We start from the raw sequence: 27,320 nt of genomic DNA on the forward strand, positions 1-27,320 counted from the left end.
AAACAAACAAAAAAACAAAATCTATGTCTGAAAGCAAAAGAGAGAGACAGACCCAAAAGACTGAATAGAGCTGGTGGCATTTGATAGGATACCTAAGGAATGAACAGGTAAAATGGCAGTGGAATGAAGGAGTCCAGGTAGATAGAAATTTGTCAGCAAACTCTGAAGTGAGGAAGTGCCAGGTGTGTTCAGGGATTGAAAACTTACTGTGACTGGTGCTCAGACATATAGTGGAAATGAGCCTGTGAAAGAAAAACAAGGCTGAATATCAAACTAAGTAGTTGAGACTTTATTTAGGGAATTTATTAAGGCAATGGGTTAGTGAAAAGATGGGCCATTGCCCTTCTTTCACATCATCTCATGCTGCCATTTGTGCACAGGGAACGGAGTCAGTTTTAGAGCTAATGCATCTAGAGTTCTCCTGACAGAAGAAGTAAGTGTCAAGGCCAGAGGTCATTAGCACATCTTTGGAGCCATAAAACTGGAATTGTGGATGTACTGAAAGACTTCGACTTAAAAAGAAAACCATTACAATTAAAGCAAGTATTAAAGAGTGTAATTGATGGGACATTTGCCAACTTTGAATTAATTAGATTTAGCTTTAATCTTTAGAAGTGCTGGTTGCAGCAAAATGAAACCATCCTTCTTTAGTGCAGTAAGACATTAATGTTCCCATTATGATTCATTTCCAATTTGAGCTCTTCCCAACTCAAATCTATTTGGTTGGTTAAAAATGAAGTGATGGTTGCAAATAACATGGGCTATCAGGGAGACCTGGGGTGGGGAGGGGGGAAGGAGGGGTAGGGGGCTCTAATTTGGTCAAATGAAAGGCATTGTTCCCATTTGATTGTTATGAAAATTGAGCCAACAGGTTCAATTGCCAATTTTCGCTCTATGCTTGTGCCTGTGTCTGAAGTGCGTGGGCATGCATAGGAATGCCTGCTTTTAGTGAAATGGGCAGGTATGAGATATATCGATTGGGTTCTTCCTGTCATTGACTGAGTAGCAAACCTGTCACTTCTCCAAGTAGTGAATCATGTCGACAGAATGCATTACATTTTATAAGTTTTTTTCTTTGTCCAGATCATCTGTAGTTGAAGCACACTTGTCACCTTTTAAAAGTGATCTCTGCAGCATTCCAGAGCCACTGAAGTATTCATCTTGACCTGGATAGTCAGTTTCTCTGCTAGCACAAAGAAGATTTTTTAACATGAACAAGATCCTTTCAACCACTCTTTGCTTTGGACTCCTAACTTTGTTATCTGTAATGATATTTTTCGAATTGGTGCATGGACGGCCATATCTTACCCAAGGTATGTACACATGAATCTAAAATCCTACAGATGGGTAAATAATCCTTATCTTTCTGTTTGCATTGCCTTGAGTTCTCTGCCATTATCAAAATAATATGTTAAGGCGTTAGTATTATTAATCATCAAACATCTTTTCAGAAGTTGCTGTTTTAGATTACATGTAATCCGTGATGCTGTTCTTCTCAAGTAAATTAATTTTAACCAACATTGTACTAAATTTATTTTGACTACACCTAATTTTTTTATCTAATCATGGGGCACCTTTTTTCTCACTTCTGTTCTATGACCAAAGATAGTGAATGTATAAGTAGTAATACAATCAATTACCTAATATGTGCATATTTTATTTTATTTTTTAATATGTGCATATTTTATTTTATTTTTTAATATGTGCATATTTTATTTTATTTTTTAATATGTGCATATTTTAAAGTGAATCTGGGGAAAGCAAAATAATATTTTTAACCTACGAGATTATAAGTAAGTTGCTAATGAAAGGAGAATGACTTAGATAAAAGCACATTAGGATGGAAATTTGTGTTTGCAGAGATTTGGAAATAATAATGCATGGGGAAATCTACATAGTATTTTCAGGAAGACGATGCTAAATCCACATTATGCATTGACTGTATTTATCAGATTTCTAACATAGAGTACTTACATTAAATGAAATAATTTAATCTATGACATCAAAAATTTGTACCATGAGAAAGTTGGAGAAAATAAATTTTTGCTCTTGTAATATTGTAACTTGTATTGATTTTTCTTTAAAATTTTCAATGCATTTTGTACTGGAAATAGCTCTTCATCTGAGAATCAGTAGGGCTAAATGTAATGTTGATTTATTAGGCAAACAACCTCCTTGAAACTTTTATATATTTCTTTATGTTTGGAAAATAGTAATTTACAATAGTGCTCTCTAATTTTCCTTCCAGATTGAAATTTTGAGGTTATCTATCATCTAACTGAACTCCTTGCTGGGAAGGAAAGAGCCTTTAACTTTGTCTTACATAGGGGAACCAAAACAGGATAGAATACATTTTATTTACATGATACTTGGTTGAGAAGAGGGATCAAGTTTCTCCCTTTGGGATCAAGTTCAATTTTACTAGACCATGTTGCTTCCAATGTGGTTTTAAAAGTCAATGAGAGAGCAGTTCTTTTGGTAGTGAAAATAAAATTGCATAAATCCTTGTTATTTATTTATTGGGATTTTCCCATGAAAAATAAGTTGTCTTAGAGACCTAGATATAAGGTTGGGAATCAAAAGAGTCTGGATTTTATCCATAGCTCACATTTAGTCTTTGGCCAATCAAAATCATTGCACATGATAGGCATCCTTTGTTCTTCCTGTGAAATGATGGTATTTTCAATGTTCTTAACACAATGTAAATGAGGAAAAATGAGACCATTCACTGAGGACTTTGCAAAATTAGGATGTTGGTGGTAAATGTAACTTCTGATTTCATGTGGATGTGGAATACAGAAAAATCAAACTAAAGTATTTTGCTAGGTTAAAGTTAAATAACACCTCTGACCCCAGAATACCACACAGTGATATGCATACATCACTGGCAGCATATTGGAAAGGTTTTTCTCTCTGGTACTCCCTTGGATTTATTTTATTGTATATAAACAGAGAAGATTACGTTACTAGTAGGGTTATTTTCTGATCTAAATTGTCTATGATTAGAGTCTCTCTCCATATACACGTATTTCAAAGCAGCCAAAGGTTTGACTTATGTCCTTGAACACATTGTTCAAATAAGCATTTTTGGGGGTTACCATCCCGCTCTTTCTGTGTTAGACAATGTCCAAGACAAATGACACAATCTGCCAGCTGTCATTTGGTTGGAGCTATAGAAATGCATGGTTCAATGGATAAACCTGACACGGGGCAAACTGCCTACCACAAAATGATGAAGAGTGAATATCAAGACCAAGAATACTGGAAAATTTATTAATTGTTTTGTATTTTATCATTTTGGGGATTTCCATATTTCTTTCTGGTAAAATTTCTTGTCTATATATAGTGAGAAGCTTCAAATTTGAGTGAAAAGTGAGGAGACAATGAAACCTTTAAGATTCAGTATCTTTAAAGGGTGCCTGGGTGGCTCAGTCATTGAAGCACCCAACTTTGGGTCAGGTCTTGATCTCATGGTTCATGAGTTCCAGCCCTGCATTGGGCTCTGTGCTGACAGCTCTGAGCCTGGAGCCATTTTTGGATTCTGTGTCTCCCTCTCTCTTTGCCGTTCCCCCGCTCATGCTCTCTCTCTGTCTCTCAAAAATGAAAAAATATTAAAAAAATTAAAAAAATTCAGTATCTTAAGTAGCAATGAACCAGTATTATCTGTGTATTTGCAAAAGCCTTCACTCTGTCATGTCTGGATAACTTTGTCATCCTTTGTGCTAAGGGTTCACCTACACTCAGGTATTTTTTATTCAAGCATTTCCCTTGTCATACTAACTTTTAGTTCAAAGACAAAAGCATATTAAAAGTATTTGTAATTGTTTTCTTTTAAAGCTGTATCTGTTTTAAAACTAAAAATGAAAAAAAGAAAAAAGACTTATTTTCAATTATATTTCTAAGACAATATCTTAACTTTAGAAATATAAAAAATATTTTTAAAAAATTTCTTGAAGAAACTTTTTCTTCAGGGATTCCTGTAAACCATGGTTGTCTTTAAAGGTACTGACAAGAATTTCTGAGGAGAGTTATGCAAGTGTAACCACTGGAAACAAAAGTAGTAAAGAGAGGCAAATTTATTCAATTTCTTTTGTGAAAAATGTCCCACTTAAATATGCAGAAGTGGATTAGTAATTAAGTTCCTAAAAGCTTCAGCTCTACACTTTCCTTGTTACCTCCTCCTGGTCTTATACATTCTCTAAGTTTAAGGCAATGAATTGGTTTCTCTTATCACAGTTCTAAAATAAGTAGTCATTGTCATCTGGCTATAATATGTACCCTATTTCTTTTTCTAAGAAAAATATTTTAAAGATTGTAGATTGTAATTTAACATTTTGATGAACAACTGTAATAACAATGACGTTATTACATGGTCACATTTTAAACTAAACTATGTCTGAGGGTCTTCATATCATTGATGTTGAACAAATTTCCATTGATACTGTATTAATTTTTTAATTAATCAGTAGAAAAAATGTTACAGATAATTTCTATGTTTATGAAGTAAAGGAAATTGAAGAGTTGAGCATCCATAAACTATGTTTGGTCAATGTAAAAATGATGCTGTCACCTGTCCCACGTCATCCATTTGCTTCCTCATCAAGTCTCTCTCATTCATTTTATTAACCTCTTAATTGTTTGAGTTAATCAATTAACATTTTGTAGACACAAGAAAGATGATTAAACAGAATAATATAGTTAAATTACGGGCCATTTCTGTAGCTAAAACCACAATGTTCTCACTTCTAAACTTCAGACTCAATGAATCTAGCTTCTGTTCAAGCTGTCAGCTAGAATGAGGAGCTAGCAAGTGGGGAGCATGATCCCACAGAAGTTCTGGACAAAAGTTTGGCTTTTCAAGCCACATCACAAAAGTTCATTTTGTTTGTAATATACTAGTTGTTACTTCAATTGCATTACTTGTTGATAGATATCTTGTTGAGTCTTCATGTCTTATACCTTGAGTAAAGGTTATTATCCTGATTTCTACTTCAGAATAAAAATATTTACAAAAAATTGGGTGATATTTTGCTTTTAAGGTGTTGAAAGAGTTGAGCATCTGATCAATGAATGGGCTGGGAGGTAAATTGGCAAAGATGGAAAGATGTCAATATGGAGAAAGGAGACTTCATATCACCTTTTCCATAAGATTTCCTTGAATGGTTTAAAGGCAATCTCCAGAACACAAAATGGCTCATATTTAAATGTGCATAGCACATAGAATCTTAAAATCAAATATTGTTTATTTTTTTCTTTAAAAAATTTTTGGGGCACCTGGGTGGCTCAGTTGGTTAAGGATCCAACTCGTGATCTCAGCTCAGGTCATGATCTCACAGTTTGTGAGTTCAAGCCCCCATCAGGCTCTGCACTGACAGCATGGAGCCTGCTTGGGATTCTCTTTCTGTCTCTCTCTACCCCTCCCCTGCCTTCTCTTTCTTCCTCTTTCTCTCAAAATAAATAAATAAACTTAAAAAAATAACTTTTATATTTTTCATATTAAACACAAGAGTAGAAAATTTCAACAACACAGATAAAAAATAAGAAATTTACCTGCGATTCTACTACCCAAATTTACCTACTACCCAAATTTAGCAGGTAAATTTTAGGGTGTCACGTTTCAGACATACTGTCTCTCCTCTTCTCTCTCCCTCTCTCATAATCTCTCTTTGCTCCTATACATTCAATGATTTTTGAAACAGCCCTTCTTTTTGGGTTACACACCTTTGTCCACAGAACTTTTTTTGGTGAGTATATGCATTGATAGCTATAAAATGTATTTAATTAAAAGTGTTTTCGGTGACACAGATCGAAAATGGAGGCTTCATTACATTGGGATGATTATTACAGGAAATGAATTGTTTCCAGATAAAGAAGATGCAAACCACGAAGAACTATTGCTGGCTCTACTGAATAAAAATTTTGATTTCCAAAGACCTTCTAGCATTGGTAAGTTAGGAATTTATTCTGTCTTCTGACCTGCTCTTTCTCAATGTTAATTTGTAGTAAAGTAATAACTACTCCTTTTCATGCTGCAATGACAGCTTAAGTGTGTCTTATTATTTCATATTCATGATAAAGCAATGGCATTATTCAAAAATATTAAAATCCTATTTTCTTCAATTAGAGGGTCCTAATGGGATCAGTAACCATCTATTTACAAAATAGTTATCTTTAGTCATATTCTCATCTCTGCGACTTCTCACTCATACAGTTAATATTTTCTTTTACTAAATGCTTCAAATCTGTTCCCAGGTTTTCATTAGAAGTTTCACAAATTAACTGCATTTTAATGGCAGTTAAGTTAGCACATTTGCAATGAAATTCTCTCCATGTGGGAAACAATTGGAGTAGAGACCACTGGGAAATTTAGGCACACCGACTGACATTTTTTTCTTTGAAGATCAGCAGAATCTAATTTACAATTATGCATTAGAGTTTTCTCCAAGAAATGACAAATACTGTCAGAAACTTAGCAAGTCTAGCCTAAGAGAAAATGTGAGAATATGTCAATGTGTTACACTCTCCAAAAACATCTGATCCTCTAAAAAAAAAAATCTAGTCATGGGACAATGTGCTGACTATAACAATATCTTAATGAATACTTTAAAAATACAGGGTTTTAAAATTAGAAATAAGATATTCTCATTGAAGAAAATGTATGAAATTATAAAAAAGAAAAATTCATACTCAAACTGTAAAACCCAGAGAGAGCTAATATTAATATTCTGGGAATTTCTTTCATGAATGAATTGTATAGATGTTTGTGTCCCACTTTTTTTCACTTACTATTGTTTCATAAAATTTCCTCATGTTAGTAGAATAATTTACTTCTAAATAATAGTCCTTGTTAGAACTATGGTCTGTTTTAGAAAGTTTTGTGCTTATTACAAGAAATCAGGTATTTTTTCATGACATAACTGGTTGCAATTCAATATGTCAGGCATTGAGAAAATATTTGGGTCTTATATTAGGGATGGTGGGTGGTCTCAAATCTTATGCAAAAGACCTTTGCCTTCCACATAAGATCCCAAATATGTGAATTGGGATGAATCTATTATTGGCCATGAAAGTTTTCATGTAACAAATGTGTCTTGCAGATACAGAACTGACTGGCAAATTGGAAGAACTTAACCAGGTGAGAGTGTGAAATACTTACATTTCAATTTTAATAATAATTAGAAGGCATTTATCTTTGGGCACAGTTTGAAAAATTATTGGTATGATACCGTAATTTTTTTTATTCCTGCTAGAGAAAAAGTAAAGTAATTCATTAGAAAAAAAAAATAGTCAAATTCCACTTGGGGGAAAAAAAAACAAGAAAGAAAAGAAAACCAAAACAAAACTAAAGCTGAAATGATCTTGAGATAAAATCTGGATTCTCGTCCCAGCTCTCCAATTGTTATGAGACGAAAGAAACTAAAATTCTCTGGATCTAAATCTCCTCATCTATAAAATAGGAGGCTATACCTAGATTGGTGATTTTCAAAATGTATTATTATTTTTAAAAGTGGAAATATTTTTGGGGGGCCTGGGTGGCGCAGTCGGTTAAGCGTCCGACTTCAGCCAGGTCACGATCTCGCGGTCTGTGAGTTCGAGCCCCGCATCAGGCTCTCAGCTGATGGCTGGGAGCCTGGAGCCTGTTTCTGATTCTTGTCTCCCTCTCCCTCTGCCCCTCCCCCGTTCATGCTCTATCTCTCTCTGTCCCAAAAATAAATAAATAAAAAAAAAAAAAAACGTTGAAAAAAAAAAGAAGAAAAAAAAAAGTGGAAATATTTTTTCCCAAATAAATTGGATACGGTCTTATATCCAATTCATTCGGTTGCATACGAAGGTGGAGCTGTTCTGTTTAAAGCACCTGGTTGGGCGCCTGAAGGGTCACCTCTTTGAACCCGCTCTCAGCCTCCCGAGAGGGAGACCCTTAGCAGCCTTTTCCCCAACTCCTTGACATGCTGTAAAGAAAATGTGAAAATCACCAGATTCGATGATTTCAAAACTTTTTTCACAAACATGCATGCAAATCCATTATTATGCGAACCATGTGGCTCTTTGGGAGAGAGAATTGTGTCCCATTATTCTAGACGGGTCAGACATGGACACTCTCAGTAGCCAGGCTGAACTCTACTTTAGTCAGAGTTAGATCTTCAGGGTGTAGACAATCAGAAAGCTTGCTAAAAATGAACATGGGTTTAATTCTGGGTAAAAACCCTAAGGCCTCAAAATACTTCTCCCTTCCTGCTGGAAAGGAGAAATATTTCAGGAAATCCAAACATTTACATAACTCTGTGGAGCTCCTTGAAAAGCACTGCTCATTATAGGTGACATGAAATCGAGTCCAGGAACACAGGCTGTGTTTCCAGGCTCCCCATTAATTAACACCCAGAGTGGACTTCCTTAACCATAAACCTGTTTTTTCCTCATGTCCTGTTGAGTCATGTACCTTTCTCAGTCAGTCTCTAAATACTAGTTTCCTTGTACTTTTCCTGTTTCTTTTTGTTTACTTTCTTCATTACTTTTTCTCCTTTTCAATTCTTTGTTTCTCGTTTCTCCCTTTCTTCTGTTTTTCCTATTCTTTTCCCTGTTTTATTCAAATACTTTCTCTTCTTCAACAGAAAATAGCATCATTCTAATTAAAGATGAATAATTTTTATGTTTGATTTTTAACAGCTAGAAAATCTAAAAGAGCAGCTCGCAGAGGCCAAAGATTCGGAGATATCCTATGCTATAGGTGGTCTATCTTCTTCCCATCCCAATAAGCGAGGTAAATTTTCATTTCAAATTTTTAAAATTGACATCTGAAAGATGAGTTTTGCAATTTTTACTAAGAAGAAAGAGAGTAACTTGATATTTCTTAATCCTATGGTGGTGCTCAAGATCAAGGCTCATATCTTTATTTTTTATTTTATTTATTTTTTAAACAGATTTAATGTTTATTTATTTTTGAGAGAGGGAGAGAGAGAGAGAGACAGAACAGGAGTGGGGGAAGGGGCCGAGAGAGAGGGAGACACAGACTCTAAAGCAGGCTCCAGGTTCTGAGCTGTCAGGACAGAGTCCTACACAGAACTTGAACCCATGAACTGTAGATCATGACCTGAGCTGAAGTTGGGTTCTCAGCTAACTGAGACACCCAGGCGCCCCTATTTTATTTTATTTTATTTTATTTTATTTTATTTTATTTTATTTTTTAAGTTTATTTATTTTGAGAGAGGGAAAGCAAGAGTGGGGGAGGGGAAGAGAGAGAGAAGAGAGTGAGAATCCCAAATAGTCAAATTCCACTTGGGAAAAAAAAAAACAAAAAAAACAAAAAAGAAAAGAAAACCAAACCAAAACTAAAGCTGAAATGATCTTGAGATAAAATCTGGATTCTCAGCACTAGCAGTGCAGAGCCTGATATGGGTGGGGCTCAAACTCACAGACAATAAGATCATGACCTAAGCCGAAGTCAGACACTTCTCCTACTGAGCCACCCAGGCACCTCCGAGGCTCATATTTTTAAAAAAGATTCCAGTGAAAACGTTCCCATATGAATGTATCTGAGTTCTGTGGTGTTTATAGCAGTGTGTCGCAAGGTCATAGGTTCTAGGTTTAAGTAAAATAGGCCCTTATTGTTTAAAATTGTGACTTACCTTTACTGTTTTGCTTAAACACTGGAGATAGGAGAATCACAAAAGGGAACAATCAAGTTTCAAGTTAATCCAGAATTTTAGAACATCTTTATTAAAGTCATTGCTCTAATGTTTGGTTCAAGGCTTGATTCATAACATTTAATTTTAGGAGGATTTGTCTTTTGGATCCCTCTTACTATTTATAATATTTCTTGGGAAATTCTTGTTTCTTGCTGAATTAGTTATTATATTTGAAAAACTTGTATGTATGTTTTTCCATTCATAGAGTGATGTGAGCCTTCCTAAAACTTGTTTTATTTACACTTGTCTCTCTTCCCAGATTTGTCTTTAACTTGTACATAAACTTATGTCACAATTGCTACTAAGGGGGAAAAGGAGACACTGGTATTATTTAAACACTTAGCATATTATATTTTATATTTTCGTATCTCAAAATATTGTGGTTAATACATAAGCACTAGAGCTACACTGCCTGGGTTCAAGTTAATATTGACCATTTTCTACCTGCTTGAACTTGTGCAATTATCTAACTTCCTGTGCCTTATTTTCTTTGCCCCAAATGCAAATTATAATCCTAAGTATCTTTATGAGATTGTTGGGGGGACTTGATGAGTAATATATGAAAGGAATTTAGAATAATGCCTAGCAAATAGTAAGTACTATGTAAACTTAACTTGTTTTTTATGGTTTTGATCAATGCTATAATTATTATTTTATTCTCTTCATAAACATCAGGTAGCTATTACTATGCCTATTTTATAGATGAGGAAATTACATCTCAGAGGGATTAAATTATATGCTGAAAATAACCCCCCTGCTAAGTGACTCAGCCAGTGAACCTGAAGGAGATGGTAGTAGAACCTTCTGGAGTTTTAAGGACTTCGGCTTTTACTAGGTATCATGTGGGACATCACTGGAAAGTTTGAGCTCAAGAGTGATACGAGATAATTTTCAGTACAACCACTCTTGATGCTTTGTGGAGATCACACTGCAAAAGATGGGCAAAGGTAGAAGCAGAGAAAACTTTAATAAAAATAATTTAGTGGTAGCAGCTTGGATTCGGTTTGGCAATAGTGAATTGATAAGGAGGGGTCTTATTCTTTGGCTATATTTTCAACAAAGAAGCCAACAAAATTTCTTGTAGGATTACACGTAGGTTGTATTAAAAAATGACGGAAGGTGTCAAGAGTGACTCCAAAGATTTTGTTCCAAGCAACTAGGAAAAAGAGGGCAAATTCTACTTATTGAACCAGAGATAGCTGGAAGAGGAGAAAGTTTGGTAGTGTAGAGGGTTGAAATACAGATTTGTTGGGCCTTCTCATAATTAGCGTAGCTTAGGCTATGATGTGTTACCAGTTTTAATCCAAATCTCAGAGGACTACCGTATAATAAAGTCCAATATATGTAGTATAACCCTCTTTGATTTTCTGACTATTTCATTTGAAAGGTTGTTATGGCTTGACTGCCTCTCATATTGCCAAGACATAGGAAAGGAATAGAGGACACATCCCAGGTCTAAACTGCCCCAGTTCAGAACTTGGTTCAGTGAGAAGTGTCACTTCTGAAGTCCACTGGCTAGAATTAGTCATGTGGGCTGCCACCAAAATACTGGCAAGATAGGCTGATAAATTTTAGGAAGTACATATAATACCTGGGGACCACTGCCTCTACTACAGTCAGTCCTTTCATCTCTTCTTAACCACATAGACTATACTTATCCCATTCCCATTAGAGACAATCCCAGATCTCTTTCACTGACTGAACCCAGAACAAATAACAGGCTTTCCAGGAGAAACTTACTAGTCTTCATTAGATACAGTGTGGCTTCTTCCTCTTCATTCACAGACCTGTTGGCTAAAAGGACAATTCCAATAATTGGCAGAGGAACAGGGACAGGATAACCACAATCAGAAATCCATTCATAAAGGAAACAAACAAGAGATACACAGATTGCTACCCTCCAGGAATTCTGAAACCCCACTGGGCAAATATTATAAAGGTCTCCTACCCTGGGGATGGAAAAAGGTGTCTTGATTTGAGCCTTTAGTATCTAGGAGGAGTCATTTGCCTATTGTAACATTTCTGGTATCTACAGTGTCTGAGATTTTTGCTTTTTCATTTTCATCCTTGGATATATCTTATGTGTTCCTTGGGGAATATTCTCTTCTCTGGGATGGTACAATTTTCTTGGGTCTCATCCCACTCTTGCAAAGTTGGAGGTCTGAGGTTTATTTTGTCTTAAAATATCAAAGATATTTTTATTTTAGGGTTTATGATGTCCTTTCAAAAATTTAGAAAGCTTCTCATCTGCTTGCTACATGCAAATGCTTTTGAAGAAACAATTTTAATTATTCTGCCTTCTCACCCCCAATTTAGTAGCAGTTGTCTTGAAAGTAGGTGGAACATGGGCACCTGGGTGGCTCAGTCAGTTAAGCATCCGACTTTGGCTCAGGTCATGATCTCATGGTTTGTCGGTTCAAGCCTCGTGCAGGCTCTGTGTTGACAGCTCAGAGCCTAGAGGCTGCTTCGGATTCTGTGTCTCCCTTTCTCTCTGCCTTCGCCCATTCCTGGTCTGTCTTTCTCTCTCTCAAAAATAAATAAACATTAAAATAAAAAAAAAAGCAAGTATCTGGAACATGCCTTAAAGACTAAGCGCTCACTCTGACTTCTTTTTTTTTTTTTTCTTTTTGTTTGTTTGCTTTAATTTTTTTAATGTTTATTTTATTTTATTTTATTTTATTTTATTTTTTTTTTCTGAAATTTATTGACAAATTGGTTTCCATACAACACCCAGTGCTCATCCCAAAAGGTGCCCTCCTCAATACCCATCACCCACCCTCTCCTCCCTCCCACCCCCCATCAACCCTCAGTTTGTTCTCAGTTTTTAACAGTCTCTTATGCTTTGGCTCTCTCCCATTCTAACCTCTTTTTTTTTTTTTTTCCTTCCCCTCCCCCATGGGTTCCTGTTAAGTTTCTCAGGATCCACATAAGAGTGAGACCATATGGTATCTGTCTTTCTCTGTATGGCTTATTTCACTTAGCATCACACTCTCCAGTTCCATCCACGTTGCTACAAAAGGCCATATTTCATTTTTTCCTCATTGCCATGTAATATTCCATTGTGTATATAAACCACAATTTCTTTATCCATTCATCAGTTGATGGACATTTAGGCTCTTTCCATAATTTGGCTATTGTTGAGAGTGCTGCTATGAACATTGGGGTACAAGTGGCCCTATGCATCAGTGCTCCTGTATCCCTTGGATAAATTCCTAGCAGTGCTATTGCTGGGTCATAGGGTAGGTCTATTTTTAATTTTCTGAGGAACCTCCACACTGCTTTCCAGAGCGGCTGCACCAATTTGCATTCCCACCAACAGTGCAAGAGGGTTCCCGTTTCTCCACATCCTCTCCAGCATCTATAGTCTCCTGATTTGTTCATTTTGGCCACTCTGACTGGCGTGAGGTGATACCTGAGTGTGGTTTTGATTTGTATTTCCCTGATAAGGAGCGACGCTGAACATCTTTTCATGTGCCTGTCGGCCATCCGGATGTCTTCTTTAGAGAAGTGTCTATTCATGTTTTCTGCCCATTTCTTCACTGGGTTATTTGTTTTTCGGGTGTGGAGTTTGGTGAGCTCTTTATAGATTTTGGATACTAGCCCTTTGTCCGATATGTCATTTGCGAATATCTTTTCCCATTCCGTTGGTTGCCTTTTAGTTTTGTTGGTTGTTTCCTTTGCTGTGCAGAAGCTTTTTATCTTCATAAGGTCCCAGTAATTCACTTTTGCTTTTAATTCCCTTGCCTTTGGGGATGTGTCGAGGAAGAGATTGCTACGGCTGAGGTCAGAGAGGTCTTTTCCTGCTTTCTCCTCTAAGGTTTTGATGGTTTCCTGTCTCACATTTAGGTCCTTTATCCATTTTGAGTTTATTTTTGTGAATGGTGTGAGAAAGTGGTCTAGTTTCAACCTTCTGCATGTTGCTGTCCAGTTCTCCCAGCACCATTTGTTAAAGAGGCTGTCTTTTTTCCATTGGATGTTCTTTCCTGCTTTGTCAAAGATGAGTTGGCCATACGTTTGTGGGTCTAGTTCTGGGGTTTCTATTCTATTCCATTGGTCTATGTGTCTGTTTTTGTGCCAATACCATGCTGTCTTGATGATGACAGCTTTGTAGTAGAGGCTAAAGTCTGGGATTGTGATGCCTCCTGCTTTGGTCTTCTTCTTCAAAATTCCTTTGGCTATTCGGGGCCTTTTGTGGTTCCATATGAATTTTAGGATTGCTTGTTCTAGTTTCGAGAAGAATGCTGGTGCAATTTTGATTGGGATTGCATTGAATGTGTAGATAGCTTTGGGTAGTATTGACATTTTGACAATATTTATTTTTCCAATCCATGAGCAGGAATGTCTTTCCATTTCTTTAAATCTTCTTCAATTTCCTTCAGAAGCTTTCTATAGTTTTCAGCATACAGATCCTTTACATCTTTGGTTAGATTTATTCCTAGGTATTTTATGCTTCTTGGTGCAATTGTGAATGGGATCAGTTTCTTTATTTGTCTTTCTGTTGCTTCATTGTTAGTGTATAAGAATGCAACTGATTTCTGTACATTGATTTTGTATCCTGCAACTTTGCTGAATTCCTGTATCAGTTCTAGCAGACTTTTGGTGGAGTCTATCGGATTTTCCATGTATAATATCATGTCATCTGCAAAAAGCGAAAGCTTGACTTCATCTTTGCCAATTTTGATGCCTTTGATTTCCTTTTGTTGTCTGATTGCTGATGCTAGAACTTCCAGCACTATGTTAAACAGCAGCGGTGAGAGTGGGCATCCTTGTCGTGTTCCTGATCTCAGGGAAAAAGCTTTCAGTTTTTCCCCGTTGAGGATGATGTTAGCTGTGGGCTTTTCATAAATGGCTTTTATGATCTTTAAGTATGTTCCTTCTATCCCGACTTTCTCAAGGGTTTTTATTAAGAAAGGGTGCTGGATTTTGTCGAAGGCCTTTTCTGCATCGATTGACAGGATCATATGGTTCTTCTCTCTTTTTTTGTTAATGTGATGTATCACGTTGATTGATTTGCGAATGTTGAACCAGCCCTGCATCCCAGGAATGAATCCCACTTGATCATGGTGAATAATTCTTTTTATATGCCGTTGAATTCGATTTGCTAGTATCTTATTGAGAATTTTTGCATCCATATTCATCAGGGATATTGGCCTGTAGTTCTCTTTTTTTACTGGGTCTCTGTCTGGTTTAGGAATCAAAGTAATACTGGCTTCATAGAATGAGTCTGGAAGTTTTCCTTCCCTTTCTATTTCTTGGAATAGCTTGAGAAGGATAGGTATTATCTCTGCTTTAAACGTCTGGTAGAACTCCCCTGGGAAGCCATCTGGTCCTGGACTCTTATTTGTTGGGAGATTTTTGATAACCGATTCAATTTCTTCGCTGGTTATGGGTCTGTTCAAGCTTTCTATTTCCTCCTGATTGAGTTTTGGAAGCGTGTGGGTGTTCAGGAATTCGTCCATTTCTTCCAGGTTGTCCAATTTGTTGGCATATAAGTTTTCATAGTATTCCCTGATAATTGTTTGTATCTCTGAGGGATTGGTTGTAATAATTCCATTTTCATTCATGATTTTATCTATTTGGGTCATCTCCCTTTTCTTTTTGAGAAGCCTGGCTAGAGGTTTGTCAATTTTGTTTATTTTTTCAAAAAACCAACTCTTGGTTTCGTTGATCTGCTCTACAGTTTTTTTAGTTTCTATATTGTTTATTTCTGCTCTGATCTTTATTATTTCTCTTCTTCTGCTGGGCTTAGGCTGCCTTTGCTGTTCTGCTTCTAGTTCCTTTAGGTGTGCTGTTAGATTTTGTATTTGGGATTTTTCTTGTTTCTTGAGATAGGCCTGGATTGCAATGTATTTTCCTCTCAGGACTGCCTTTGCTGCGTCCCAAAGCGTTTGGATTGTTGTATTTTCATTTTCGTTTGTTTCCATATATTTTTTAATTTCTTCTCTAATTGCCTGGTTGACCCACTCATTCGTTAGTAGGGTGTTCTTTAACCTCCATGCTTTTGGAGGTTTTCCAGACTTTTTCCTGTGGTTGATTTCAAGCTTCATGGCATTGTGGTCTGAAAGTAAGCATGGTATAATTTCAATTCTTGTAAACTTATGAAGGGCTGTTTTGTGACCCAGTATATGATCTATCTTGGAGAATGTTCCATGTGCACTCGAGAAGAAAGTATATTCTGTTGCTTTGGGATGCAGAGTTCTAAATATATCTGTCAAGTCCATCTCATCCAATGTCTCATTCAGGGCCCTTGTTTCTTTATTGACCATGTGTCTAGATGATCTATCCATTTCTGTAAGTGGTGTATTAAAGTCCCCTGCAATTACCACATTCTTATCAATAAGGTTGCTTATGTTTATGAGTAATTGTTTTATATATTTGGGGGCTCCGGTATTCGGTGCATAGACATTGATAATTGTTAGCTCTTCCTGATGGATAGACCCTGTAACTATTATATAATGTCCTTCTTCATCTCTTGTTACAGCCTTTAATTTAAAGTCTAGTTTGTCTGATATAAGTATGGCTACTCCAGCTTTCTTTTGGCTTCCAGTCGCATGATAAATAGTTCTCCATCCCCTCACTCTCAATCTAAAGGTGTCCTCAGGTCTAAAATGAGTCTCTTGTAGACAGCAAATAGATGGGTCTTGTTTTTTTATCCATTCTGATACCCTATGTCTTTTGGTTGGCGCATTTAATCCATTTACATTCAGTGTTATTATAGAAAGATACGGGTTTAGAGTCATTGTGATGTCTGTATGTTTTATGCTTATAGTGATGTCTCTGGGACTTTGTCTCACAGGGTCCCCCTTAGGATCTCTTGTAGGGCTGGTTTAGTGGTGACAAATTCCTTCAGTTTTTGTTTGTTTGGGAAGACCTTTATCTCTCCTTCTATTCTAAATGACAGACTTGCTGGATAAAGGATTCTTGGCTGCATATTTTTTCTGTCTAGCACCCTGAAAATCTCTTGCCAATTCTTTCTGGCCTGCCAAGTTTCAAAAGAGAGATCAGTCACGAGTCTTATAGGTCTCCCTTTATATGTGAGGGCACGTTTACCCCTTGCTGCTTTCAGAATTTTCTCTTTATCCTTGTATTTTGCCAGTTTCACTATGATATGTCGTGCAGAAGATCGATTCAAGTTACGTCTGAAGGGAGTTCTCTGTGCCTCTTGGATTTCAATGCCTTTTTCCTTCCCCAGTTCAGGGAAGTTCTCAGCTATGATTTCTTCAAGTACCCCTTCAGCACCTTTCCCTCTCTCTTCCTCCTCTGGGATACCAATTATGCGTATATTATTTCTTTTTAGTGTATCACTTAATTCTCTAATTTTCCCCTCATACTCCTGGATTTTTTTATCTCTCTTTTTCTCAGCTTCCTCTTTTTCCATAACTTTATCTTCTAGTTCACCTATTCTCTCCTCTGCCTCTTCAAGCCGAGCTGTGGTGGTTTCCATTTTGTTATGCATTTCGTTTAAAGCGTTTTTCAGCTCCTCGTGACTGTTCCTTAGTCCCTTGATCTCTGTAGCAAGAGATTCTCTGCTGTCCTCTATACTGTTTTCAAGCCCAGCGATTAATTTTATGACTATTATTCTAAATTCACTTTCTGTTATATTATTTAAATCCTTTTTGATCAGCTCATTAGCTTTTGTTATTTCCTGGAGATTCTTCTGAGGGGAGTTCTTCCGCTTGGTCATTTTGGACAGTCCCTGGCGTGGTGAGGACCTGCAGGGCACTTCCCCTGTGCTGTGGTGTATACCTGGAGTTGGTGGGCGGGGCCGCAGTCAGACCTGATGTCTGCCCCCAGCCCACCGCTGGGGCCACAGTCAGACTGGTGTGTGCCTTCTCTTCCCCTCTCCTAGGGGCGGGATTCACTGTGGGGTGGTGTGGCTCGTCTGGGCTACTTGCACCCTGCCAGGCTTGTGATGCTGGGGATCTGGCGTATTAGCTGGGGTGGGTAGGCAAGGTGCTCGGGGGCAGGAGGGGCAGGCTTAGATCGCTTCTCCTTAGGTGATCCACTTCAGGAGGGGCCCTGTGGCAGCGGGAGGGAGTCAGATCCGCTGCCGGAGGTTTGGCTCCGCAGAAGCGCAGAGTTGGGTGTTTGCGCGGAGCGAGCAAGTTCCCTGGCAGGAACCGGTTCCCTTTGGGATTTCGGCTGGGGGATGGGCGGGGGAAATGGCGCTGGCGAGCGCCTTTGTTCCCCACCAAACTGAGCTCTGTTGTCAGGGGGCTCAGCAGCTCTCCCTCCCTTTGTCCTCCAGCCTTCCCGCTTTCCGAGCAGAGCTGTTAATTTCTGACCTCCCAGACGCTAAGTCGCACTTGCTGTCGGAACACAGTCCGCCCGGCCCCTCCGCTTTTGCCAGCCAGACTCGGGGGCTCTGCTTGGCCGGCGAGCCGCCCCTCTGCCCCGGCTCCCTCCCGCCAGTCCGTGGAGCGCGCACCGCCTCGCCGCCCTTCCTACCCTCTTCCGTGGGCCTCTCGTCTGCGTTTGGCTCCGGCGACTCTGTTCTGCTAATCCTCTGGCGGTTTTCTGGGTTATTTAGGCAGGTGTAGATGGAATCTAAGTGATCAGCAGGACGTGCGGTGAGCCCAGCGTCCTCCTAAGCCGCCATCTTGCCGCAACTCCCTCACTCTGACTTCTTTATTCAAATTGTTATTTATGGAGCCTCTGTCACTTGGAGTAATTTTAAATCTCATTTTATAGTGTTTTGGATCTAGAGGAAGTTAACCCTTTCAACATTTTGAGAGCTTGTATTTCTGAACTTTTTATTCCCTTTGTATTTGCTGTCACATTGCATTTGGGGATGAATTAGGTAAACTACACTAGCAAAGTAACCTTACTATCTCAGTGATGTAACTTGCTTTAATATTTATTTTTTATTTACACGAAGCCTTGTGTATGTTGGTCACTTTATTCTGTATCCACACTATGTGTCCCCGTAGTGGGACAGGAAAGAAATGGAGGTAAACACATTCTTATCTGCCAAAATTAGACTCATGATCTTAACCTAACTTACTGGGGTCAGGGAAGCACTTTGGAAATGTAAAAAAAGCACAAGGAATATTTGGACAGTCACATCCCTACCACAGATGTTTTGGGCTTATGCTATGCATAGCAATATCATCCCAGTATAGCAGGCCTTCTTATGTACATTTTTGGGTTTCAGTTACTTGTGGTCAACCATAGTCCAGAAGCAAATGATCTTCCTTCTGACATACCATGAGAAAGTCAATAGTACCTTCATGCTACATCACAGGGCCTACGTCATTCACCTCATTTCATGTCCTCATATAGGCATTTTTTCATCTTACATCATCATCATAAGAAGGGTGATTATAGTATAATAAGACATTGTGAAGAAGCCACATTCACATAACTTGTATTGTAGTATATGGTTATAATTGTTCTAGTTTATTATTTATTGTTGTTAATTTCTTTCTGTGCCTAATTTATAAACTAAACTTTATCATCAGTATGTATGTATAGGATAAACATGTATTTTTTTTTATTTTTTATTTATTAAAAAAATTTTTTTAACATTTATTTATTTTTGAGACAGAGACAGAGCATGAATGGGGGAGGGTCAGAGAGAGGGAGACACAGAATCTGAAACAGGTTCCAGGATCTGAGCTGTCAGCACAGAGCCCGACGCGGGGCTCGAACTCAAGGACCGCGAGATCATGACCTGAGCCGAAGTCAGCCGCTTAACCAACTGAGCCACCCAGGCGCCCCAGGATAAACATGTATTTATAGCATTCAGAACTATCTGCAGTTTCAGGCATCCACTGATGGTCTTGGAACACATCCCACACACATAAGGGGGGACTTCCTGTAGTGATCTGAGTAGACCATTGAATATACAAATTTGAGGTTTAGGGAAACAGCTTGTATTGGAGTTATTCATTTGACAGTTATCAACATATCAATATTGCTTGGCATTGTGATGAAACCATCTAAGGAATGACTCTAGATATTAAAGAGAAGACAGCCAGGCCTGAAGCCTAAGTGATTCCAAGGTTAGAGATGGGGCAGATGAGAGAATCAGCAAAGGAGGCTGGGTAGGAGCAGCTACCAAGGAAGGAAGTGACAAAGAATGTCCCACTCCTTCCAGGAAGAAGTAGTGAAACTATATTTGAAGTTGGATAACTCCAACTTTCCTTCTGAACAGCAATAGAAAGGTTATTAATGGCTTGGCCAAGAATTGTTTGGTGGACTTTTGTTGAAGGAGAAAATGATAAAACAATATTTTTATCGTTTGTCAGGAAACACTGACAATACACATCACTTTTGAAAAATTTTGTTTTAAAGGGTAGAAAAATTGGGGTATTAGCTAGAACATTTTGGGGGAGTGTCAAAGAAACTTTTTATTTGTATTTATGCAAGTAGATATTAAAACATATTTGTATGTAGTAGGAACAAAGTAAAACATATGAATTAGATGCCCAGGTTAGGTGACAAAAACAACCCACATTATACTTAAAGTCTGGTTCTATTGCAAAAGTATGAATAACATTACATGAAAGTAAAATGGACCTAGAGATCCAGCTAATGCAATAGTAACTTATGCTTACTGGGAAATATTATAGTTTGGTTTAATAATTTATTTTATAGTTGGTAGACACCTGCTAACTTCATTCAGAATTTGTGATAAAATATGATAAAATAAAACATCTTTCCATTTATAAAAATCCTTAACAGATTGTGTATAGAAGGAACATACTTCAACCCAATAAAGGCCATATATAACAAGCCCACAGGTAATATCATATTCAATGGAGAAAAATTGAAAGAGATTTCTCTGAAATTGGGAACATCACTTCTATTAAATATAGTGCTAGAATTCCTAGCTATGCAATTAGGAAAGACAAAGAAATAAAAGGCATCCAAATAAGGAAGGAAGATGTAAAACTCACTTTTTGCTGATGATATAATCTTATATATACAGAATCTCAAAGAGTTAGTAAAAAACTGTTGAAATTAGTTGGTGATTTCAGTAAGTGGCAGATTAAAAAATCAACTTACAGAAATCAGTGGCATTCCTTTATACTAATGATGAAGCATAAGAAGAAAAAACTATCCCATCACAATAGCATAAAAAATAATAAAATACTTAGGAATAATTTTTTTATTGAATTGTATTTGATGTAAAATATTATGTTAGTTTCAGGTATATAGCATAGTGACACAATAGAAAGTGATCACCAGGATAAATCTAGCCACCATCTGTTACCATATAAAGTTTTTCAATATTATTAACTATATTCCCTATGCTGTACACTGAATTCCCATGTCTGATTTATTGTATATCTGGAGGCCTGTACCTTTTAATCCCCTTCCCCTATTTTACACCCTCTCCTCTGGCAAATGCCAGATTATTCTCTGTATCTAAGAGTCTGTTTCTGTTTTGTTTGTTCATTTATTTTTTAGATTCTACATATAAGTGAAAGACTACATATAGTCTTCGTCTTATTTTATTTAGCATAATACCCTCTGGGTCCATCCATGTTGTCACAAATGGCAAAATTTAATTTTTAAATGGATATTCCATTGTGTGTGTGCGTGTGTGTGTGTGTGTGTGTATAATCAATCTTCTTTATCCATTCATCTAATGATGGACACTTAGGTTGTTTCTATATCTTGGCTATTGTAGATAATGCTGCAATAAACATAGGGACACATGTATCTTTTCAAATTACAGCTTTCATTTTCTGCAGCTAAATATCCAGAAGTAGAACTGCTGTATTATTTGGTAGTTTTGTATTTAATTTTTGAGGAACCTCTGTACTGTTTGCCATAGTGGCTACACCATTTTGCCTTCCCACCCAAAATGCATGCGGGTTCCCTTTTCTTCACATCTTTGCCCATTCTTGCTTGCTTGCTTGCTTGCTTTATTTATTTATTTATTTATTTATTTATTTATTTATTTATTTAATAGTCATTCTTACAGGTATGGCGTGATGGCTCATTGTGGTTTGATTTGCATTTATCTGATGATTTGTGATATTTAGCATCCTTTCATGTGTCTGTTGGCCACTTGTATGTCTTTGGAGAAATGTTTACTCAGGTCTTTTACTCATTTACTTAGGAATAAATTTAACCAAGGAAGTGAAAAATCTGCACAATGAAAGCTATAAGTCTTTTCTGAAAGAAATCAAAAAGAAGACACAAACAGATGGAAAGAAATGTGTGTTTATGGATTGGAACAATAAGTATTGTTAAATGGCTGTATTCTGCATAGCTATCTACAGATTCAGTGCAATGTCAAAATACTATCACACAGAAAACACTATTTCAAAGAAACCACACAAATTTATGTTTCACATAAATAAAATAAATAATCTTAAAATTTATATGGTACCACAAAAGACCCCAAATAACCAAAGATATCTTGAGGATAAAAGAACAACACCTTATTTTAAACTAGATTTCAAAACCATAGTAGTAAAAACAGTATAGTACTGGCACAAAAATAGACATATAGACCAATAAAACAGAAAACCCAGGATTAAATGCTGGCATATAGAGTCAACTAATATTCAACACAGGGCCAAGAACACCCGGCAGGGAAAGGATAGTCTCTTCAACAAATGATGCTGGGAAAACTGGAGGAATACATGCAGAATTGAATACATGAAATTGGACCTTTATGTCACACCACAAACAGAAATTCACTTGAAATGGATGAAAGACTTACACATTAGACCAGATAACATAAAACACCTACAAGAAAATATAGGGTAGTAGCTTATCAATACTGGTCTTGGTAATGACTCTTCGGACATGACACCAAAAGCACAAGCAACAAAAGCAAAAATTAACAAGTGGGACCACATCAAATTTAAAAAATTCTTCACAGCAAAAGAAACAACTAACAAAATGGAATAAAATTTTTGCAAAGCAAATGTTGGACAAGAGGTTAATATCAAAAAAACCATAAAAGATAGCACTTAATAACAACAAAACCCCCAAGAGTATCTGACTTAAAACATGGGCAGAAGAACTAAATATATTTTTTTTTCTCAAAGAGGACATCAAAATAGCCAATGGGCACACAAAAGATGCTCAGCTTCACTAATTAGCAGGAAAATGCAAATCAAAACCACAATGAAATATTACCTTACACTTGTTAGAATGGCTATCATTAAGATGACAAGAGACAGCAAGTGCTGGTGAGGATGTGGTGAAAGGGAACTCATACACTGTTGGTAGGAATGTAAATTAGTGCAACCACTATGGCAAACAATATGGAAATTCCTCAAAAAATTAAAAACAGATTTACCGCATGATCCAGCAATTCAACTTCTGGGTGTATTACAACAGATGAGTGGATAAAAAAGAAAATGGGGTACATATACACAATGGAATATTATTCAGCCACGAGAAAGGAAGATATCCTGCCATTTATAATGACATGGGTGAACACTGAGCACATTTTGCTAAGCAAATAAGTCAAAGAAAGACAGGTGTTGTATGATATCACTCATATGTAGAATCTAAAGTCAAACCTGTGGAAGAAAGTAGCAAGTAAAATAGTGGCAACCAGGAGATTATAGAGGGAAAGGGATCGGTTAAGGTTGATGGTGGTTAAGTATATAAACTTCTACCGTGTAGAAATAAACCACAGAAATCTAATACACAGTGTAATGAGTGTGGACGATAATATTGCACTATAATGATGTCATATGACAAATACTACTTCAATGGCAATCATATTTACAATATATAAATTTATCAAAGTAACACATTATACACCTTAAATTTAAAAACTGTACTGTGAAATTTATCAAATAAAAAAAAGAGAAGAAAAAAACTCTCCTTAGCTTTCACTCCAATCTATTCACTTAGTTGCACTCCTAATAACTTGAGCTTTGTGGGTGCATAAACCGAAGTAGGATAGAAGCAGCACATTTGAAGAAACCTGGGGTTGGGAGGTGAAAAATAAATATATAGCTGCCTAGCACATAATATCCTCCTAAAAATAGGGATTACAAGAGTGAACCGGACAGAGATCAAGAAACACCAGAATACCGGCTAGAGTTTTTCTTCACCTAGATGGTAAATGATGGATAAACACTAAGGAGTTTGGCTGCTCTACGGGGAATATATTTTATGACACTTCCTTTAATTCAGGTCCAAAATTTTCCAACTATGCTCCATTGAATACTTCATTGAGCCACTCATGTGATGTAATTTTTGGATATATGTAGATTTATTTCCTGGAAGACTGAGATATCCAGTGATATCTGAAGGGCTGGAAAGGGCAGTGATGATAACTTTCTGAAGCACACTATACAAAGAAGATGGGAATGGAAAATAAACTTCTTTCATAGGATTTGAATGTAGTTTCATTTAAAGGAGGATGTGACTCTTGTAGAAATGAAAAGTAGACTCAGTGCTATCATAACACTGTGTGTGTAGGTGGTAATGAGCTTGAGGATTACAGTTTACACAGTGAGAAGAGAGGGAGGGAAACTTGGAGAGTAGATATACTTAGCATTTATTTCAAAGAGTAGCTTAACAGTACTGAGTTTTTTAAAAACATTTTTCATTGTGCTCCCATTAATCAATAGAGAATCAAAGATCCATCCTCTTGGGGTCATAATTTTAGAAACCACTTAGATGGAAGGAAATTAGAGAAATTTATAATGTGTTCTATGAAGCTACTACAAGCCTGATGATTGATTGGGAACAGCCTACAGAACATTTAAAAGGACTCATTTGTGCATTTGAAGATTAAAAAACTGATAGAATTGGTTTGATTTTTCTGAAGCATATGAAGACTCGATGTGATAATTAAATTACTTAAATAACATTTGATGGTTTTCAAAGTGAGCCTTAAACTCTCTTCCTTCATTTCCCCCCAGCAAATAGAAACATATTTATCATACTTTTTGCTTATGTTACTTCCTCTTTGGGATTTCAGTTACCCCAAATATAAAACAAAGGGGTATATCTAATAGGATGACCTACTGTATTCTCTTTATAGTATTATATACATTATAATGTAGAACAGTTCTGTCCAATAGAACTTTCTGTGATGATGTGAGCATTCTCTAATGCATTACCCATTATGGTAGTCACTAGATACAACTCATTACCGAGCACTAGAAATGTGGCTAGTGGGATGAAGAAGCTGAATTTTCTTTTCTTTTCTGTTTTGTTTTTTGTTTTGGTTTTCTAATTTTATTTAAGTCCAAGTTAGTTAACATAGTGTAATAATGGTTTCAGGAGTAGAATTTAGTGATTTATCACTAACATATAACAGCCAGTGCTCATCTCAACAAATGCCCTCCTTAAGGCCCATCACCCATTAATTTTAATTAATTTATAGATGCACATGAGGCTAAGAACTCCATATTGAACATTTCTTTCACAAAACTCTGTCATACTGGCACACATAAACTATTTTATTCAAATGTAATATTTCATCAAATATCCTCCTAATAAAGAATTTGTTTTGCTTTCTTTTTTAGCCTGCTTTTGGAAATACTGTGTCTGAAGGTTTTTCTCTGGATACAAAAAGATAAGAACATTAGAAAAAGATACACATCTACTCACCACTACTTAAAGATTCTAGCTATTTGAGCATAAAGAAAGGATGGCGTTTATTCTGCATACTGTATGCTTAAGGTTTAAGTTGTGAATGATGACAAATCAGTTGCACTTTTGCATGGCATGGGTTATCAAATGGCCTTGTAGTGCTAAAATTTACAGTGCTGTATCTATTGTATGCTTTCCGTAGATTCATTTTCTACATATAATTTTGTCTCGTGATGACTCTGATTTTGAGCTATCAATTAAAATATTTTAAAAAGCGGGGCACCCAGGTGGCTCAGTCGGTTGAGCCTCTGACTTTGGCTCAGGTCATGATCTCACTCACGGTTCGTGAGTTCTAGCTCTGTATGGGGCTCACTGCTGTCAGGACTGTCAGCCATGGAGCCTGCTTCAGATCCTCTGTCTCCCTCTCTCTCTACCCCTACCCCGCTCGTGCTATCTCAAAAATAAATAAACATTAAGATAAAAAAATAAAATATTTTAAGGGTGCCTGGGTGGCTTAGTCAGTTAAACATCCAACTTCAGTTGAGGTTATGATTTCAGGGTTCCTGAGTTCAAGCCCCACATTGGGCTCTGTGCTGATAACTCAGAGCCTGGAACCTGCTTCAGGTTTTTTGCCTTTCTCTCTCTCTGCCTCTCCCCTCTCACGCTCTGTGTCTCTCTCTCAAAATTAAATAAACATTAAAATTTTTTTTAAAAAAGTATTTTAAAAATCATCTTGGAAATTAAAATAAATTTAATTGTATCAACTTATGGAAAAAATATGCATCATTGTCCTTTCTCTTTCTTATGATTGTGCTAACTACTATCTCTTTTCTGTTCATTTGGACAATTGTCACTGAAACTACTACAACCAAATGAATACATTACTGGGAGCAGAAATATATGGTTTATTAGACTCTGGAAGAAAGTGATATTAGATGTCTCAGAGATAGAAAACTTTCTTATAAAACAATTTGCCTGTTGGTTTCTTAATTCTCATCTATGCTTCTCCACAGCATCACGAACTATTTGAGACTCAGAATGTCTATAAGAGATTAGCTTCGTTGTGCCAAAAAAATAAACAGAACGAAAGAACTCATTGGATTTCTCTTGATTCTTTTTTTTTCCTTTTCACATCCATATATCAAACTTGCTCTTGCTTACATATGAACAAGCTTATTTACTTAGTCAATTCAAGGCTGGGAATTCAACTTCAATATTGTGTGTCACCTGTTCTAGCCCCAAAACATTGTTAACATAACTTAAAATAACATTAAGGACTAGACTAGATGGCAAGGCCAGCCTGCTCACATTCCCTTACTTCACAATATGGGGAAAATGCAGTTTACCTACATGATATCAATTTTGTGGTGCTTAAAGAGAAAATTATTGCAGAGTATGAACAATATTGCTTAAGTTGAAAAAAACCATAAAACAAACCAAGTTGAGTGACATATCTAGAGTGCCATATATATACTTGTTAGGAACCACTCAAATGTACATAAATATTAGTTGCTCAATCACGCCTGATTGTTCCTACATATTTACACCAGTAGTAAACAGAAACATAATATTGTTATGAAGAAAGACAAAAATTCCTGCTTTCATCATCTCATGTTTATTAACTTTGGAACAGTTAAACAATATGCAGGCAGTTTGAATCTTTAGGAGTAAGGTCACACAGAAAGGTTTTTTGCTACTTCTTCCTTTTAGGAGAATCCATTAAGTTGTATTTTAATAGTTTGCTTTAAGAAATTTAATCCCTAAAGCTATCTGTAGATTAAAGGTAGAATTTGTTAGACTTTCTGTAGTGTGAGTAAATTTTAAGATGATGCGGCATCATAAAACATCCCTCATAAAAAATTGTTTATGTAATTGATGACAGAACACAGAAATCCATATTCACAGTTTGCTCTATGAAGCTTCACAAATGAATGAGATGACTTATCATATTCTGAACAGAAATCATGTTTTAATTTCCTGCTATGTTAAAAGAATGCCCTATTTCGAACTGGTGTACTGTTGATTTATTTTCTACTTTGTATAAAGTAGTGGTGGAAATAACATGAAATAAAATAGTTATAAGTGGAGAAAACATTTTTCTCTTTTTGT

The 27,320-nt window shown here is 36.6% G+C and overlaps 1 protein-coding gene across 1 annotated transcript; it reads left to right on the plus strand.

Annotated features, from left to right (window-relative positions):
• Window positions 1-1,094: 1,094 nt before the first annotated feature.
• UTS2B (urotensin 2B) lies at window positions 1,095-25,559 on the plus strand. Its single transcript, XM_043596062.1, has 5 exons — window positions 1,095-1,313; window positions 5,848-5,946; window positions 7,098-7,135; window positions 8,665-8,758; window positions 25,145-25,559. The coding sequence occupies exons 1-5, from the start codon at window positions 1,211-1,213 to the stop codon at window positions 25,168-25,170; spliced, it is 360 nt and encodes a 119-aa protein (XP_043451997.1). The 5' UTR covers window positions 1,095-1,210; the 3' UTR covers window positions 25,171-25,559.
• Window positions 25,560-27,320: the final 1,761 nt, after the last annotated feature.

This window comes from Prionailurus bengalensis, chromosome C2, assembly GCF_016509475.1.
Source record: "Prionailurus bengalensis isolate Pbe53 chromosome C2, Fcat_Pben_1.1_paternal_pri, whole genome shotgun sequence".
NCBI lineage: Eukaryota > Metazoa > Chordata > Mammalia > Carnivora > Felidae > Prionailurus > Prionailurus bengalensis.

What these genes read in the sequence shown, in the direction of transcription:
- UTS2B (XM_043596062.1), top strand. Translation starts at nt 1,211, where the DNA reads ATGAACAAGATCCTTTCAACCACTCTTTGCTTTGGACTCCTAACTTTG. An exon ending in CCAAAGACCTTCTAGCATTG is followed by an intron (nt 5,947 to 7,097) that starts GTAAGTTAGGAA and finishes TGTGTCTTGCAG; the next exon opens with ATACAGAACTGACTGGCAAA. An exon ending in AATTGGAAGAACTTAACCAG is followed by an intron (nt 7,136 to 8,664) that starts GTGAGAGTGTGA and finishes GATTTTTAACAG; the next exon opens with CTAGAAAATCTAAAAGAGCA.